Here is an 18,794-nt window from a genome sequence, read left to right on the forward strand (position 1 = left end):
TGGTGCTGGGGGATTGAACCGCGGTCCCTGATGCTTTGCCAAGCTTGTTCTAAGTAGGTGCTTTAGACCACTGAGCCATCTCTCCAGCCCTCCTTTACTTTTTTAATTTTTTTTTTTTTTTGTGGCTAGCTCAGTCTACCCTGGGGCAGGGCTGGCATGGCATGTGGTGTGAGACATCAAACTGCAGCCCCTGAGTGCTTACTTAAGCTTGCCTAAGCAGGTGCTTTAGACCGCTGAACTGTCTTACTGGCCTTACATCTCCTTTACTACTATGTTCTTGATTTTCAGATAGTCTTCAAAGTCAAAACTTTTAACATGAAGATTATTAGTATATATATACATATATAAATATAACTGTAAAGCTAGTCTTTTAAATAATATTCTTTTTCTGTACTTCCTACTAGTTAATGTAGAGATGATATCAGTTAATAATTTAAAAAAAAATTACAGAAAACCCTTTTTTAAAAATGTATTTAGTACAGGGTCTTCCAGGGACTACAGGGTCTCACTACATAGATCAGACTTGTAGTGATCCTCCTGTTTTCAGCGTCCCAAGTACTGGGATTACAGGTGCGCCACCATACCCAGTCTCAATCCCTATTTCAGTAAACCCTAGGGGTGGGGCTGGCACAGCATGCTGGGGATTGAATCCTCTCCGCTGTGTTCTGCCTGAACAGGCGCTTTAGTCTGCTGAGCTATCTGGCTGGCCCTCAGAAAATTTTTTTTTGTTAAAGAAATATGATCTGGGCCAGTGAGATAGCTCAGCAGACTCTGCTTTGGACCAGCAGTTTGATCCCTGGTCCCGCATGCCCTGTCAGCCCTGCCCCCAGGGCATACTGAGCCTGCAACTGAGTCTGGGTGTGGTGGTGCTTGCCTGTAATTCCAGCACTGGAGAGGCTGAAAACAGGAGAATCACTACGAGCCCAAGCTACATAGTAAGACCCTGTACCAAATACATAAAGAAAAAAAAAAGGAGAGGAAAAAAAAAAAAAAAAGAAGAAGAAAGAAATACAATCTGACCAGGGATTCTGATGGAGGCGCTTAAGTGCATCCTCTCCTGGACACTCTCTCTTCCCCAGAGGCTCCTGCTGTACGCCTGATACTGAAGTGGAGGGGAAGTAAGATTATCTCTTTCCCCCCAAATTAATTCTCTCTGTCCCTTCTACCTAACTTTTGGAATCAATGTTTTATAATACAGAAAAGAGGTGGAAACACAAAGGAAGAAAGAATAATAAGCATAGATTTTCCATTCCTTTAAAGATAAGTGGAGTTAATCTAAATGTACACCTTGACACATATAATCATTTTTATTGTTTAATCCCACCTCCAGACAACAGAAAAATACTTGCTTTTAACTCATTTGATTAAATACAAATTTAGCTTATCTTTATTTTTATTTATTTATTTATTTATTTATATTTTTATTTTTTTTGGCGGAACTGGGGATTGAACTCAAGCCCTTGTGCTTGCCAGGGAAGCGCTTATTGCACTAAGCTATCTCCCCGGCCCCTTTAGCTTATCTTTAAAAAAATTTTAAAAATGACTTTTCTTTGCATAAAGTTTATCTGTAGAAGTGGGTGTCTGGGAGAGTCTAGTTCAGAAATGTCAAACCAGTGCTCATTAGGTTGTGCTGTTCAGGCCACAATGCCTAAAACTGAATTAATTTTTATTGTGCAAAAATGTGGAGATACATAAAAAATTCTGACTCTCCTTGAGAATTCAGAGGCAAACCTGGACTTCCACTCCATGGACTGGAGCCACGTGGGGCTGATCTCTTCAGAGAGGTTCCTCTCCTCTGCATTATTTTTCTAGCCCAGCAAGAATTCCTTTTTGTTGGGGTCGGGGAGATGGCTCAGTGGAATAAATGCTTCCCTGGCAAGCGCAAGGGCCTGAGTTCAATCCCCGGTTCCGCAACAAAAAAGAAACAAAAAAAGAATCCCTGTTTGCAACTTTGGTTCCCTCTGTATTGTGATAGCAGTTAAAAAAAAAAAAAAAAAGAGGGCATGACCCTAGCTCAGGCCTTGAAGTGGCTGCTTCCACAAAACTCTCAGCCTCAGGTTGCTGGAGTTCGAACCTCACAACTCTCCCGCTGGCCAAAAGTGCCCTGAAGCCATTCGAGGAACAACAACAACAAAAAAAAGTGAAAACCTTGGCCTTTAGCCAGGTGAACTTGGCTTGTTGAGGAACATCAAAATATTCCTTGAGCCGGGGAGATGGCTCAGTGGAATAAGCACTTCCCTGGCAAGTGCAAGGGCCTGAGTTCGATCCCCGGTTCCGCCAAAAAAACAAAACAAAACAAAAAAAAAAAAAAAAAACAAAATATTCCTTGAACTAGTAAAATGAGTTAAAAGTTTAAAATAAAATGTGTACTGTAGTTATGAGCTATTTCTGAGCTGTCTCCATTATACCATCTCTATTCCAACATGTCTCTGCACATGGGCATGAGTGAAAGATGGGCAGTTCCACTTATATAAAAGTACTCTATATAGGCTGCCCACACATGAGCCACTGCAGTGAAATATGATACAAGTCACTGGGAAGACCTTGACCTTGGTTTTCATAAATAACTCCAGGACCAGGGCAAACCCCTGGAGCCTCAGTGTTTCATCTTTATACACAGGTCCCTTTTGGAGTATCTATTGAGACCAGTAGTGCACTCACACAAAATGAAAACATATCTTTTAGGAAACGAAGAATAACATAAAGGAAAGATAATAAATATTTTAGAAAAGAAATATTTCTTAAGAGAACTACAAAAAATTAAAATTTAATTACCAAAAACAAACTGACTTATTAGTCTTTCCTTTACTTTTAAAGGAATAAAAGGCAACATTATATCAATTTTTTTTATCTTAGAAGTTGCTACCTAACACTAATATATGATGACACAGGAATTTAGAAAGGAAAAACGTAAACATTTAAATAACTGATATAAAATTAGTACAGTAATCAGTATCATGTATGCTTAAAAAGTTCTTTCTGTGTTCTTTAGTTACATCCCTTCAAAGGATTCAGTAAAAATCCTACAAAGATGAAATTAGGTTCCACCTTTCACTTACTTCCCTTATGGTATTTTGTTAATTACTTTGGAAATTTACACAAGAAGGGGTAATGTATTCTTTCAATTTCAAAATTTACTTAAGATCCAATTTTATTCTTTTGTCAGAAAAAATTTCCTTTTTCATAACAAGTTTCCAACTACCTACAAAAGTTACAAGTAAAATTTTAGAAGATACTTCTGGTAGGCAGAACTCTAATATGACCCATGCCCTTCCTGGCTGAATTTCTGAGACAATGACTCTGATGAGACACTACACAGTAAAAGAGATTTTATAGGTATAACTAGGGTTAGGAGTCAGTGGACTCTAAGTTAATAAAAAGAGAGACCATGGGCTGGGGACGAAGCAAGAGATAGCACTTGCCTAGCATGTGCAAGGCCATGAGTTCAATAAACAGTACTACAAAAATCAGAGAACAAAACACAGAAAGGGAGACCACTCAGAGTCCTAATCCAGGCTCGTGAGCCTTTAAAAGCAGTTTGGGCTGAGGATGGCAGAGAGGAAGCTGGAGAAAGATGAAGCACAAGGGAGAAGGATGCCTGGCTTGCTGGCTCAGGGATGGAGCAGCCCCATGAAGAGTGAGCTCAGAGTGGGCAGGGCCGACAGTCAGCAAATAAAATTGGAGCTTCAGTTCTACAACCACAGGGAACTTCATTCTGTAATAACATGAATGAGTTTGGAAGGGGATTTTCCCTGACAAGCATGTGCCACCTGAATCTCACAGTATTATACACAGAGGAAACACTCTGCTGGGCTTACAACTCATCAATTGTGTGTTGCTAAGCCAGTGTTGTCTTAGGTCACCAAGTTGTGGTGATTCATTATGCAGCAAGAGCAAAGTAATACAATGTCAAGGAGTTTGCTTATAATTAGAATGTCAGAATGCTGTGCTTTTTCCACAGTGCTGTGCTTAAGGTCCCTAGCACATCTGTTACGGTGTACCACACTGAGAAGAACAATATGTAGAAGTAGTAATTCTTAGGAAATGGGACAAACTGAAATCTAGAAAAGGTAAACATTCAAACTAGATTCTGATTGTAGCAAAATAAAATTATTCACCAATAAAAATTCAAGAAAAATTTCAATTTCAAAAGAATATATATATATATAGCAGAACCAGGGATTGAACTCAGGCCCTTGCATTTTCCAGGCAAGTGCTTGTTCTACTGAGCTATCTCCCCGGTCCTGAAGAAGTAATTTTTAAGAGAGGTACTTACCCTATTTTGAAAAAATGATGCATGGAAATGAGATGTTGTAGCAGATATTGATACTAAGGTAATAGTTTCTTCAGAACTAGGATTATGTAAGTAGACTTTTTCCATTTTTGGCATTCCAACTGGCCTGTAAGAACAAAAAGAAAATTGTCACAAATATGTCAAAGATAATTTTAGTTGTTGAGAAAATTACTAGCTGTTAAAAAAAAAAAAACCAAAAAACCCACCAAAAACAGGGCTAACGATGTATTTCAGTGGCAGCCTATGTATTTCAGTGGCAGCCTACCTGCCTAGCATGAAGCCCTGTGTCTGCTCTCCATCACAGTAAACAGCAACAGCAAAATCACTCGAAGTTCATATCTGAATTGAAGATTTATCAAATTGGACATTATATAAAATCATACACAAAAATAATTGTGTTACTCAATGAATGTTATCTAGTGCTCTGAAGTAACGAAGCCAGTCTCAGGCCAAAGAAGTTTAAAATCTACTGAGGAAGCAGGCAGGGAACAAAAGAGCCTCACACAGTCTTTTCTCTGATACCATTCTGAATTCTTATTAAATATCCATCATGTCCTCTTCTCAAGTCCCACTGACTGTGCTCTTCCATGTAAGAGGAGAAACTGAGTGGCAAAATCATAGGAAGGGATCCTGTGAATTAGGGATTTTTACTATCCTCATTTTATAGATGGGGATACTGTGGCACAAAAAGTTAATTAATTTGCCCAAAAATCATAGTTTGAACCTGGATTTGAATCAAGGCCATCTGAGTCTAGTCCATAACCTAAGCACCAGCACTAACCTCTGAATGGAGCAGCATTACACACACCCTCAATGGTTTGCAGATCCATTTTAACGTTCCTCTCAGAATTCATGTTATAGACTGTCTTAAAAGCAAAACCTTATCATGAAGTCTGCTTAGTACTTTTGTAGCTAATCTTGTGTACAGGTTTCCTAACTTCTGTAACATCAGAGAATTTGGTATGTAAATTACAGTTTTCTTTAGTGCTATCTAATAATTTCACTGATGTCAGTCTTTTTTCCATCATTATCAGTACCTTGAGGCAAGACAAATCTTATACAGTGTCCTGCCCATATTACTCAGCATGACAGCAGGGATGTGGTAAGAGTGTACCTGTATGCTCACTTTCTCCCTTCTTCCTCTTCCTCCCCCTCCCTCTCACTATTATTGAGGTTCTCCCTAATCTGATGTTACTCAACCTACAGAAGTAACTCCCTAGGTTTTCACAACCTAAACTTCTACTCAAGTCAGGTGAGTTCCATATGCATGACCCCCATGTCTCTGCTGTGTTTTCTATCTTATCTTCCAAAATTTTATTTTCTAATTTAAACACACACTTCTTTCATAAAGTCTTTCTTCTTATAAACCATTTCAGTTGCTGCTTTTCCAGATTTTGTGTTTTATAGTTCAAGTTTAAGATCCATGCTTAAACCCTAAATGCTAAGCAGCTAAAAACAGAGTCAGAACTGGGTTTCACATGTACCCACTGTGCTTTTATTTCTTCAACTTTGCCCTTTGATTGCTTCTAACTTACCACTTTGGAAAGTTGACAGAACAGTGACTAGAGAGCTGACAACTTTTGCTAATTTAAGAAAATGAATCAGGAGTTTGGGTTCTTCAAAGGATGGTGAATCAGTAAATGCTGGCTCTTCTTGCTATTTTCACCTAATCCACCAAAAATGCTGAAAAAATTTGTAAGTTAGAGGCAGATACAGATTCCAAGAAACAGTATCCCTCAGTGAGAAATTCTTGGGGACACTGACGTCTGCCCTGAACTGCCAGGTGAGGGGGAATTGAGAGATTGTGAGAAGGTAGGGTACAGGAAGGCTTCCAATCGATATACTCTTCTCTTCTTTCACTGTTTGCCCTGAGGTAAACAGAACCTGCTCCTCAACCCCCAACAGAAGAAAGGGTGGCAAGCAATGAGCTGGTGCCTGCCTGGCTGCCCCTGAGCATGCTCTCCTCTAACACCTCTCCCTGGTCTTCCAAAGTCCAGGGGCTAGTGGGTTAGAACATAAGAAGACACATCTGCCCAACAACGTTACTGCCTAGGTGCTGTTTCAGGTAGAGTGGTGACAGACATGGAACAACTGAAAGTTTTATGTGTATTTACAGAACTGGGAGTCTCCACTTATGAGATAATCTCTCTTAAAATTCATAAGGTGAGACCAAGATCAAGGCTTGGTCTTCTGTCCTTTCTTAACATACATTATAAGACATTAGCTCATATTTACATAGCATTTCCAATTTTATGACTACCTGCAAGAGGATTTTATTTCCCCATTGTTATGGTTTGTGTCTAGTTGTCCTCCCAAAGCCTCATGAGGTCTTGGGGCAGCTTGTGGAGTTTGTGATTGATTACTGTTGGTGTGGATGTGGCACCTGCCCTGGGGCAGGTAATTTGCATTTCAATGTAAGGTGAAAAAAGAAGCTAGCTGCTAGAGCCTCTGCTACACATCCCTTTCTCTCTTGCTCTTTGCCACCACCATGAAAGGTTGCCCTCTGCCTTGGAGCCAGCTGAGTATGGACTGAAACCTCCAGTAACTGTGAGCTAAATAAACCTTTCCTTCCTTTATTTTGAGTGTTGGGTATTTGTCCCAGCAACAAGAGAAGAGTAACTAAGACACCCATTTTTTTACCAATAGACTTGGCCAGGCCCACACATCTTGGATGAGATACATGATTTGCAAATATCCTTGTCTTTTTAATTCCCCCATGATATCATATGGAGTATATTTTGTTATATAGTCCAATATATATAATTTGTCTTTTGTCACTTGTACTTCTTGATTTCTGCTAAAAAAAACAAAACCACTGCATAATCCATGGTAATGATGATATATAATGATTTGTAGTTTAGCTTCCTTACATTAACATTTTAATTTCTTTTTCATGTATGTATTTGGTACAGGGTCTCACTACGTAGCTCATATTGGACTCATAGTGATCTTACTGTTTTCAGCCTCCTAGTGCTGGGATTATAGGTGCACACCACCATGCCTGGACTCAGTTGTCAGTTCAGTGCACCCTGGGGTGGGGCCAGCATGGCATGCAGGACTGGGGACGCAACCCTGGTCCCTGCACTTGCCAAAACAGGTACTTAGTTCGCAGAGCTATCTCACAAGCCCTACATTAACATTTTGTAAGCTCTGATACATTGTGAATTAATTTTTGTATATAGTGTGAGACAGAGATCCAATTTAATTCTTTTATATGTGGATATCAAGTTGTCCCAGCACCATCTGTTGCAAAGACTTTTGCCATTAAATTGTCTTGGTACTATTAGAAAGGTAGACAGGCATTAGTGGGCCTAAGGGTATGGGGTGCAAGGCAGTCCAAAATAGCTTGCTTTGCTAGTTACAGCTAGATGAAAAAAGCTTCATATCACCACAAATTTGTTAGGTCTCAGCCCCAAAGTGATCCCACAGAGCACAATGACATTTTAAGGTTACATAATGTACACATTCCTTACTATTCCTTGTCACTTGGACAGCTCCAAACAAGGCATATGATATTACTGGATGCCATGGCCTACATCCAATGATATCAGAAAGGAGAACATTCTTTAAAACTCCTTCCTCCTTAGGCTGAGATCTGATCAGAACTTACTTTTACTAAGTTTCTAATATGACCAAGGTCCTCAAGGGAACATTAACCACCCACACACAAAAAAGGAAGATTTTTTTTGAGATATCAGTTCTCTTCCAAAGCAACCTCTAAGAAAAATGGCAGTAAGCACCCAAATCATCATGGTTCCCTAAATCCCAAAGGGAACTGTGTGCTTAAAAATATATCCAAACTTAAAAAAGAGTGCAGATGTCTTTGGGACAGTGCCAGCTTTCTCGCATGAAGAAATGAAGATCTCTGTGTCTCTGCTTTACAATAAACTCTTCCTATTTTTCTGCATGGTCACCTAAGTGTCTTGCCTGACATCTATCATCAAAAGCACAAAGAACTGAAGACTAAGGAACAAGAAGTGGGTTCCTGGCTGCATCAGGACCCAGCTTCTCATGACAGTACCACTGTCAAAGTCAGCTGGCAAAATTGTAAGGGTTTATTTCTAGGACCTAAACTCTTTTCAACTTACCTACATAATTAGTCTAATGGCAGTATGACAGTGTCTTGAATACTGTTGATTTGTAGAAAGTTTTTGCATTTGGGAGTTATCTAACTTCATTTTCCTTTTAAATAATGTTTTGGCTTTTCTGAATCCCTTTTTTTTCATGTGATTTAAGATCAGGTTGTCAATTTCTACAATAAGAGACAGTAGACATTTTTATGGGGACTGAGTTACATTCATAGATCAATTTATGGCAACTGTAATCTTAATGTGTGTCTTATTATCTATAAACATGGATGGCTTTTTCATTTCTCTTGGTAATGACATGTAGTTTTCAGTACACAAGTTTTATACTACTGTCAAATTTATATTTAAGTATTTTATTCTTTTTGATATTACTGTAAATGGAACTGTTTTCTCATTTTATGGTTGTTCACTGCTAATGTAGAGAAGGTTTTTTTTTATAACGACCTTGTATTCTGTAACCCTACTAAACTTGCTTATTACCTTTTTTTTTTTTGTATTTTAGGGAAGAATCTACAGGGTATTTAGGGTCTCACCACTATATCGGGCTCATAGTGACCTGCCTATTTACAGTCTCCCAAAAGCTGGGATTACAGGCATGTGTCACCATGCCCAGTCTCAATCGCCATCTGCTTACAGGTGCCTTAATCCACTGAGCTATTTGGCCCTTTTGCTTATTACTTCTCCTTTTTTTTTTTTTTTTTTTTTTTTTTTTTTTGTATATGAACTAGGAGTTTAATATAAATACAACCAGCATAGAAAAGTTCAAAACCATATACGAACCAAAATCAGAAGGGTAACGTGGAGTAGAAGAGCATAAATTGACCCTCTGGCTCTGCCAGTCCCCCAAATAAAAACAAAGATTCATGCTAAGTTTGGGAGTAAGGGAGAGGGGGTGATACGGTATTCTGTTGTATAGGGAATGGCCAAAGAGAAACCAGACTGGAGTCGGTGAGACGCTGGGTTCAAGGTGGAAGGGCAAGGTACCTCACCAGAACTTAAGCCAAATCTGAGCAGTCCTTAGATGTTACTTGGGCCCTGCCCCACACCCCCTCTGAGAATCAGCTAGCTGCTGCCCAGGCCTGCTGGGCTGAAGGCTGACACAGGCCCTGCCTACAGTTCAGGCTGCCTGTGGGGAGAGGCAGGCATCACTGCATAACCACAGAACCTGCCTCAGCTCCTGAAAACCATGAGACCACCGGCAGATTCACTCAGTGCCTCCAGCAGGCATGCAGACACAGCATTCTTGGCCACCTCATGCGCATCCTGCCCATCTATGGCCAGCACGACCCAGATGAGGCTGTTAAAAAGGTACTGGATGCCCAGGAATCACTACATGGTACCAGAAGCAGTGCCAGGCAGCAGGTCCTGCACCCAAACATTTGGTTAAGAATACTGGGCTGGGGCTGGGGAGATGGCTCAGTGGAATGAACGATTGCCTGGCAAGAGCAAGGGCCTGAGTTAAATCCCTGGTTCTGCCAAAAAACAAAACAAAACAAAACAAAACAAAACAAAACAAAACAAAACAAAACAAAACACTGGGCTGCCCAGCTTCATGCACTGGCACAGCAGCTGCAGAGCAGCCCGAGCACCTTGGTACCCCAGCTTGCCCCTGGCCAGGACCAGTTGGCTGCCATCTGACTGTAGGCACCAAAGTGAAGGACCTACAAGCTGCTGGTGGAGCCGCTGTTTTAGGTCTGGCTTAAGCCACTCCACAGCCCCCTGTTCTCCATAGAGGAGTGAGTGACCTTCTACTAGGGCCTTTTTGGCCATGGCGGTGGCGCAGTGCGAGCTGAATTTGAGCAGCGCTATCTGCGTGGGCTGTGGGCTGGCCTGGGCAGCAGCTGCGCCTCCTGCAGGCCAGGCCCCAGGGGCTGCAACGCCAGCAGCAGCATGTTGTGGGTCACACCCAGCGGCAGCCAGTTCACGCTCAGCTCGCACTTCTCGTTGCTATAGCAGAAGACGAGTGGGCACGAGGGCCGCAGAGGGTGGTTGCGCAGCGTGGCGATGGGCAGCCTGTGCGCTGCGCGGCGAGCGGTAGTGGGCATAGGGGAAGCTGCGGTTCAGGCTGCCGAAGGTCATCATCAGGTGAAACTGGTAAAGCCGGCCCACACGCTGGAAGAGTGGGATCAGCTGGTGCTTGGACATGTCCTGGGGCAGCCATCTTGAGCCAGCTGGCGGCGGGCTGCCCACCCGGCCTGGGGATGGCCTGCCACACTTCCTCTGCCCGGTCACTTGCACTAGGAGGACGCCCGTCTCCCTGACCCGCGCCTCCAGGGCCGCCTTATTTTCAGGATTCACCCTCTTGCACCACTGCACACATTGGCGTTTGGACTGCATGGCGGTGCTGCCGTCTTACCCGCCCATACCCTCTTTATAAGTCCCTCCTCTCATGACTTCTAATAGCTTTCGTATTATATATATTTTAAGTGGTTACCTTACAATTATACACTAAAGCACATGACTTATAAATAAAGATGATTTTATTTCTTCTTTTCTCATCTGGGTGCCTTTCGTTTCTTTTTCTCATCTCATTGCCTCAGTCAGATCTGGAGCATAACTGTGATGAGAAATGGTAAGAATGGACATCCCTGTCTTGCTACTGGTGGAAAGTTTTCATTTGTTCACTATTAAGTATGCCAGCCTTGGGATTTTTATAGGTGAGGTCATTTGCTTCTATTCCTAGTTTGTTGAAAATTATCATAAAAGAATTCTGTATATCTTTGTAAATGCTTTTGCTGTGCTTATTGATATGACTGTGCTATCAACATGGCACAGCATATTAACTGATTTTTCAAATGTTACACTAACTTTGCATTCTGGCTATCAATTCCACTTAGTCAGGGGGGAACATCTCCATCACTTTTCTGTTGCTGAGACATAATACCTGATACCATAATACACTTACAACTTAAAAGGAAGAAAGGCTTACTCGTAACTCAGTTTTAGTCATGGCTGGTAGGTGCAAATGCAGAAACGGCATGGTGCGGGGCACAGCAGAGGAACTCTTGCTCCCATTAGGGGAGCCAGGCAGCAGAGAGAGTAAAGAGAGGAGCCAGAGACGAGGGACAACCTGCCAAGTCATGCCCCAGTGACCTGTCTCTTCTGACCAGATTCCCACCTTCCAACAGGAACTCCTAACCCACAATTCAATCACTTCCCAAAAGTCTTGCCTTAAGAATGCACAACAGTTTTTAGGGTTCTTGTTGATTTATAGAATTACAGTGTATAATCATTTTTATATGTTGCTAGATTCTGTTTGTTGGTAATTTGTGGAGGCTTTTCTTTCCCCTTTCTTTCCTCTCGTTTTTTTGTGTTGTTGGGGATTGAACTCAATGTGACTTTGGACTGGGCTACATGCCCACCCCCTTTTAATTAACTTTTTATTTTGAAACAAGGTCTCACTGAGTTGCCCAGGGTTGGATGAAATTTGAGATCCTCCTGCCTCAGCCTCCCAGATTACTGGGACTACAGACATACACCATCATACCAGCATCATGGTGGATTTTTGCACCTATGTTTACAAGAAGCCTTTGTGTACAGTGGTTTTGGTTTTCTTGTACAAGCTTTTCTATTTCTGTTATCAGGGTAATACCAAAATGGAGTCAGAACATGTTCCTCCTTCTATTCTTTGGAAGATTTAGTGAATGGTGCTAGAATTTATCAGTAAAGCTAAGTGTGCCAAGGCTTGCTCCCTGGGAAGCATCTGGTAACTAATAAAAACTCATTACTTGTTATAAACTTCTACTAAGCTTTTCTATTTCTTATTTCTATAGACAAAATATAAATGAGTGGGCATGGCTTTGTTCCAATAAAACTTTACTTATGAAAAAAAGATGACAGTGGGGTTGGTGGAGATGCTAGCCAGATGATAGAATAGGAAGACCTAGGCTACCTTCTCCCACTGAGACACCAAGTTAACAAGCAACATAAAACTTCCATGAGAAATCTAGGAACTAGCTATGAGGCTATTTTACCACAGCTGAATACAAAAACCAGCCACATTAAAGCTGGTAGAAAAATCTGTAACACCAATGCTCCAGAACTGCTACTACTCTCAGGACATATGAGAACTTGTACTGTAACGTCATGTACCTCGGTAGTGTCCCAAATTTTCTGATCAAGAATATTATGGGGCTAAAGAAGAAAGTGATCGATAATGTAGAGTGTGCCTAAGGAGAGTCACATGGAGAGAAGACACTCTCTCAGGCTTTCACAGAAAGCACACTGGCCAAGCAATGGCCGTGACTCATCCACATGGCTGCACTGATAAAGGTTCTACAATCTGAGGTACAGGATCTCAGCATAAATCCTGAGGGCATTTCACTGACCTCAGATCAAAAAGCTACAACTCTTGTTGCACAGGTTCTGCTTTACCTTGGTCTTAACCATCCAGTAGAAAAGTATGAAGACGAAATATAGGAAGTAAAGCTATGCTGTTATGTTGAGCTGTGGGGGACTCAGGTCAATAATTTCTGACATTGCCAGTTAAACAGAAGACCCAATGCTATTATGGGCTACTGGACTCTTTTAGAATATTTTGCTGAGTTTACACACCTATAATATACAATAATGGAACTTAAAAAAAATGGGGTATAACTATGAATGTCCATTTTGTATCTGTGTATTGAAAGTGGTTGGGATAGATATATAGTTGCATTTTCTTAATGAATAGAATGATTTTTTCTAATGGTGTTTGTAAGTAGGATCACAAGTCTGCATCTTGTACAGCAATTAACCACTAAGAAGAATATATGCAGTGTATTATTTGTTGAAACTATACTTTTGATTTGATTTGAAACTGTCTCATTGCTATATGTTTATCAATAAAACTTTGAAAAGAAAAAAAAAAAAAAAAAAAAAAGAACTGCTACTACTGGCATTATAGCACAATGAGGTGGGAAAAAACCCTCCCAAATCTTGGGTTCTCCTGAGGAGGAGAAAGAAGACTGGGTTGTATGCTCAAAGTTTTGACTTTGGAGAGTGCTGTCTGAGGGACGAGTTTCTATCTTACCAAGATCTAAAGTCCACTGAAAATAAAGTGAAGGTTTGGACTGAGTACACATCATACAAGAAGGGCAGTCTGTTGGCACACACAGTTACAATGCTAACAAGTTATGCAAGAACCATTTTTTTATCTTTTCTCTTTTTTTAGAGGTTTGAAGGGCTTCAATATAAAAACCTAGGCATGTTAGTCCAAAACCAGACAAAACTAATACACTATTTAGGGTTGTATGCATAGATAGACCTGTAAAGAAAATCAAGAAATGGCTATAAAAATTCAGCACAGTAGTTAGCTCTGAGGAGAAAATGACGGTTCAGGAAGCAGTACAGAATGGTGTCTAGGTGCTGCCAAGTGTTCCATTTCTTAAGCTGTGAAATGGAAGCAAAGCTACAAATATGTTTCATACCTTGTTCAGTGTGTATATATTTCACACACAAAAGGAAAAAGAGGCAAAAGTGAGGTATAACCATATAAAAATGGAATGAAACATTTGTAGTCTTTTTTAAACATTAGAATAACCAGATGTCAATAAAGATGGCTTTGCTATATAAGCTACTTCCTTAAAGTCAATCTGAAAGGAGTTTGCTGAGGAACTACAGTTAAGGCCAACATTAAAATAATGCTACTTTATAGTTATCTAAGCACCAAATCTCTTCAGTACTATGCATCCTGATATTCTCCATTTGAAAAGTATGCAAATACTATTTATAAAAGGAGTTATTAGTGAATGGAATATCAGTGAATAATTATCATTAGATAATTATTATGATAAACTCTAAGTGTAGCTAACTGTTCAAGTAGCATTTTATCCTGTTTCATTTTAAGCCTAACTTCCTTATTACAACTTTATCATCTTTCATTTGAGAAAACTCCCAAATCAAAAATGGGCCAGAATTTTATGCAGTCAACCTGATTCTTCATACAGTCACATACCTCACTTGATTTTCGTCTTCTGAATTGTGTAAACCAAAGTAAAACCAACCGAACCCTATTTTCTCGGTAGCTTCATCTGCAGTTAAATTTTGGACTCAATATTTTCTATTTTCTTTAGAATAGAATAACTTTTCTTTCCATACTGCCTAAAAGCACATGCACAGCATCTAACAATTATCAAAGAATCTTCACTGTCTCTTGTAAATATGTGGTGAATTTTTCTTAACGTTTCTGTAACAGTTGGCACTGCTTTACTTTACATGGCATTTCAGAGTTTCATTTCATGAAAATGCCAACATGAAGTCTTGCTGTCTTGAGGTTGGCTGTGTTCTGATGCGTCTAAAGCCTAAACCTAGCCATGTTTCCTGAAAGCTGCAGCTGCCATTACTTTGCAGGAGAAAGTTGTGCAGAAGAGAAGATGCTGTCAAGTTTTCCAGCTGAGGGCTACTGACTGTGATGTAGCAGCAGTCATAGAAGGCTGTGCCCAGAGACTTCCCTGAGAGCTGGGAATTCCCAAAATGTTTCTCTGCTTTACGTAGAGAAAATAAAAACCTGGCTGAAACCCAGACTTACAACCTAGCCAACATGAGGTCCATAATAATTTCATGGTTTAAGGGTGTAGCCCCAGGTGAGAGAAGGGAAAGCAGGGCTTAGGTCCTGAGGCAGTGACAGAGAGCTAATGCCTCTCTTAGAGAGATACACATGGGGTTAGGGAGCAGGAAATCAAGTGTCCTCCAAACTCAAACTACAAAGCATCCAGCCTGCGGAGATCCTCTCACTTTTGGTACAGACTGTACCTCTTAACCAATTGGCTCATGGATCTCGGATGGGGACACAGACCCAGGGAGCAGGAAAGCAAGTACAGGCCCAGATGGACCTTGAACTATGGTCATGATGCTGCAGGAGGAAGCTGTATAAATAAAGTACAGTACAGAAGATAAAAAAATTTGTTCCCCAAGCTTTGTATAAAAGTATAAGTAGTGCAACCATGTACAGAAATTAAAAGCTCCTCCTTATGTGCTGAAAGTTCACCAGCTAGGTACTTTATTTTAAATAAATAAATAAACTAATAGAAAACTTTTAAAAAAAGACTGGGATGTAGATCATTATGAAGACCTTGATTTCTTTTCTTTTTTTATTTTAGAGAAGGGTCTACAGGGTGTTCAGGGTCTCATTACTAGATCAGACTCATAGTGATCTGCCTGTTTACAGCCTCCCAAGAGCTAGGATTACAGGTGTGTGCACCACCACACCCAGTCTCAACTGCCATCTCAGCATGCCCCAGGGGCAGGGCTCGCATGGTAGGCCAAGGGATCAAACCAACCCGCTGAGCTATTTGGCCAGGCCAAGAGCCCTGATTTCAATCCCTGGTAACTCTTTTACAAATTAAACAGACTGCAGGCTAACTGGCAATCAGTCACTACCCTACAAGTTTCTTTATGTTCCCTGTGTGACTTCAGTGTAGTCAATCTCTGCTAAGGTAAAGAAGGCAGGGTAGCTTCTGCCACAGCAACTATCGAAGAAGAGTAACCATTGCCCTCCTCTATCCCATGGCTGTCAGCCTCAATGAGGGCCACAAGGTGACTAAGAATGTGAGCAAACTGAGGCACAGCCACCCTTATGGATGTCTCAGCAAACACACCAAGTTTGTGCGGGACATGATCTGGGAGGTGTGCGGCTTTGCCCCTTATGATGGCAGTGCGCCACGGAGCTGCTCAAGGTCTCCAAGGACAAGTGCGCCCTCAAGTTCATCAAGAAAAGGGTGGGGATGCACATCTGCACCAAGAGGAAGCATGAGGAGTTGAGCAATGTGCTGGCTGCCATGAGGAAGACAGCTGCCAAGAAGGACTGAGCCCCTCTGGAATAAAGCTTTGCAGAAAGTTAAAAAAAGATAGACTGGTGCTCTGAGGGATTTTTGTGCAGGGTTATGGGCTGATGGTCTGCTGCAGAGGAGATTCTGGGTTGCAGAAGGCCAGAAGCAATGGCTGAATAAGAATACCTGCTTTGCAGTGCTGCAGAGGCTGGTCTTGCCCTGTCTTCTACGTACTTAGAGAAAAGGCCCTGGGTCGCACCTGTATGAGTGAGTCCTTGCTCAGAGGAGAAGGGTCACATACTTACATTGCTCAATGAAGTCTGCATGGAGTAAGGAGGATAGAGAGAAAGTATTAGGAAGGGCACTGCAGGATCCTCTAGGCACATGCTCACAGGGTGCAGGAATGGCCTATCTAATTCTTGCTTTAGCGATGCAAGAAGGTCTGGACAGCCAAAGTATAAACTCATTTGTATACAGAGTGTATTAATTTTCTATGCTATGTAACAAATTAGCACAAACAATGCCTTAAAATAATAACCACTGATTATCTTATAATTTCATAGTTTATTTGCTCAGGGTCTCACAAGGTTTCTGCCTCAAACTGTTGATTGATTGTGATTTCATGTGAAACTTAAAGTCCTTTCTAGGTTGTCGGTGAAATTCAGGTTGCTCTTGGGTCTTCTGCCACTAGGTCCCTCTGTTTCCAAACCTAGCATAACGAAATGCCCCTGCACCAAGTCTTGCATTTCAAGTCTCTCTACACGTATGCTTCTGCCTGCCACAGCCAGGCTTACAAGGCTCAGGGACTAGGTCATGTTCAAGCAGACAACCTGTCTTAAGAGGTCAATTGATTTGGGATCTTAGTTACACTTTCAGAATCCTTTACAGCAACATCTAGATTAGCAGTGGACTGAAAGACAGGGAGAAAATGTGTATAGGTACATTACAGGCCATACATTCTGCAGATCATCTGAGAATTCTGCTATCGTAAGCAGCATGTATGACCTTGTTGGCTAGACAGGTAAAATTTAAAAATAAATCAAATTCCAGATACCTGCCAGTGCTGGTCCTGTTTGTTTCCACTGGGGGCTGTGCCAAAGAATGAGGGCCAAAGGGGCCCGTAAAGTATTTATAGATGAACAGGCTTGAGCAAGTGACAGCTGCTCTCTACAGTGCTGCAGCAAAACTAAGCAGTACTGTCCATGTTTCAGAAGAGTCAAGACTCAAAAGGATCAGGAAGAAGCAGCTATGAATTAGAGGCTAGCTTGGAAATAAACTGCAATTCTGTGGTCAATGGTCAGTTTCCCACACCACAGAAAGATGACACTGCAATGCAAGCACACAGCTGAGTAACTGCCTCTGGACAAAACGCATGAACAACAGTGACACAGCATTCTGTTAAACACGGCTTTTGATAGGAAGATGGGCCAAATCAATATGCAGCAGTTTGTACTGCTCTGTTATCACAAATCCTATGGTCTTCTTGAACAAACGCTGGTGCAAAAGTTCTCATATTGGAAATTAAAAACCTAACATCCCTTAAAAAAAAAAGGGGGACCCAGACCCAGTCCTAACCCAGGCCCGGTGAGTGTGTGGGAGAGCTTCCAGCTACCCTGCACCAGTGGGACCTACTATTGGTCCCAGCCCAGGCGCAGCGTGGGTGAGATCCTCTTTTACCCCTTGGAATGCCCCCAACCACTCCGTAGCACCTCCCCAACCCCGCCCGCCGAGTAGGAATTTCTGCCTCGTTCCGGGAACCCCCAGACCCAGTCCTAGCCCAGGCCCAGTGAGTGTGTGGGAGAGCTGCCTCTCCCCCCTACTCCACCTTGTCTCCTCCAAGCTCAGCTCAGGCCTGGCATACAGACTTGGGGTGAAACCCTGCAGTTGCAATCCCTGCAGAGAGTATAGAAGATAGAACCACCCAGCTAGTCCAGGAGCAGAAAATCTGTGAGAGGGGCAAAACAGGTTCACCCCCAAGGGCAGCAGCGGGAAGGAGCTGAGCACAGCAGCCAGACCCAACCCAGGCACAGTTGGACAAATCCAAACTTTGAAGATCTACACCTGAACTTCAGTATGTGCTAAGGTTATAACAGCAACAAAGATCTACAACAAAGGTCAGAAGACAGTGCTACACAAAATGATGAGAAGGAACAAAATGCAATCTCAGAACATAAGCCCACCCGTAACAAGTGCAGAGGACACTAACAGAACAAACTGGGAATCACACAGCTGAAAGCAATGAATCAACGGCTTCTGAAATGAAGAAAGAGCTGCAGAAAGGTATAGAGGAACTCAGATTGGAAATGAAAAAGGAAATCCCTGAATGAATAACATCCGCAGTAAAGAATCAAATGCAGAAACATATGGAGGAAACCAAATGCCCACCCAGAAAAAGTGCAGAGGACACTAGCTCGGCTCAAATGTATGAATTAATAGCGTCGATAGTAACTAAGGAACAGCAGAAAGTTACAGAGGAACTCAGAGCACAATTCTTTTCTGAAATAAAAAAAGAATTCTCAGAACTCATAACATCTGAAGTAAAGAAGCAACTACAGAAACATAGGGAGGAAACCCAATCTGAAAAAAACACTGCAGTAAAAGAATTTATAACTGCTTCTAAAGAAGACATTGATAAAAAAATAGAGATTAGAAAAATGACAGATT

The 18,794-nt window shown here is 41.5% G+C and overlaps 1 protein-coding gene and 1 pseudogene across 3 annotated transcripts in view; both read right to left on the reverse strand.

Annotated features, from left to right (window-relative positions):
* Tmem131 (transmembrane protein 131) overlaps positions 1 to 18,794 on the reverse strand; it is a 187,070-nt gene that overhangs the window by 72,032 nt on the left and 96,244 nt on the right. For all 3 annotated transcript variants that reach the window (XM_004633173.2, XM_023717378.1, XM_023717377.1), the window contains exon 5: positions 4,277 to 4,400. In XM_004633173.2, coding sequence (XP_004633230.1) covers positions 4,277 to 4,400 — 124 coding nt within the window. The remainder of the gene's footprint in view (positions 1 to 4,276; positions 4,401 to 18,794) is intronic.
* Positions 9,202 to 10,719, reverse strand: LOC105742433 (annotated as a pseudogene).

Source organism: Octodon degus, unplaced genomic scaffold, assembly GCF_000260255.1.
Source record: "Octodon degus isolate 3935 unplaced genomic scaffold, OctDeg1.0 scaffold00052, whole genome shotgun sequence".
In the NCBI taxonomy this organism is placed as follows: domain Eukaryota; kingdom Metazoa; phylum Chordata; class Mammalia; order Rodentia; family Octodontidae; genus Octodon; species Octodon degus.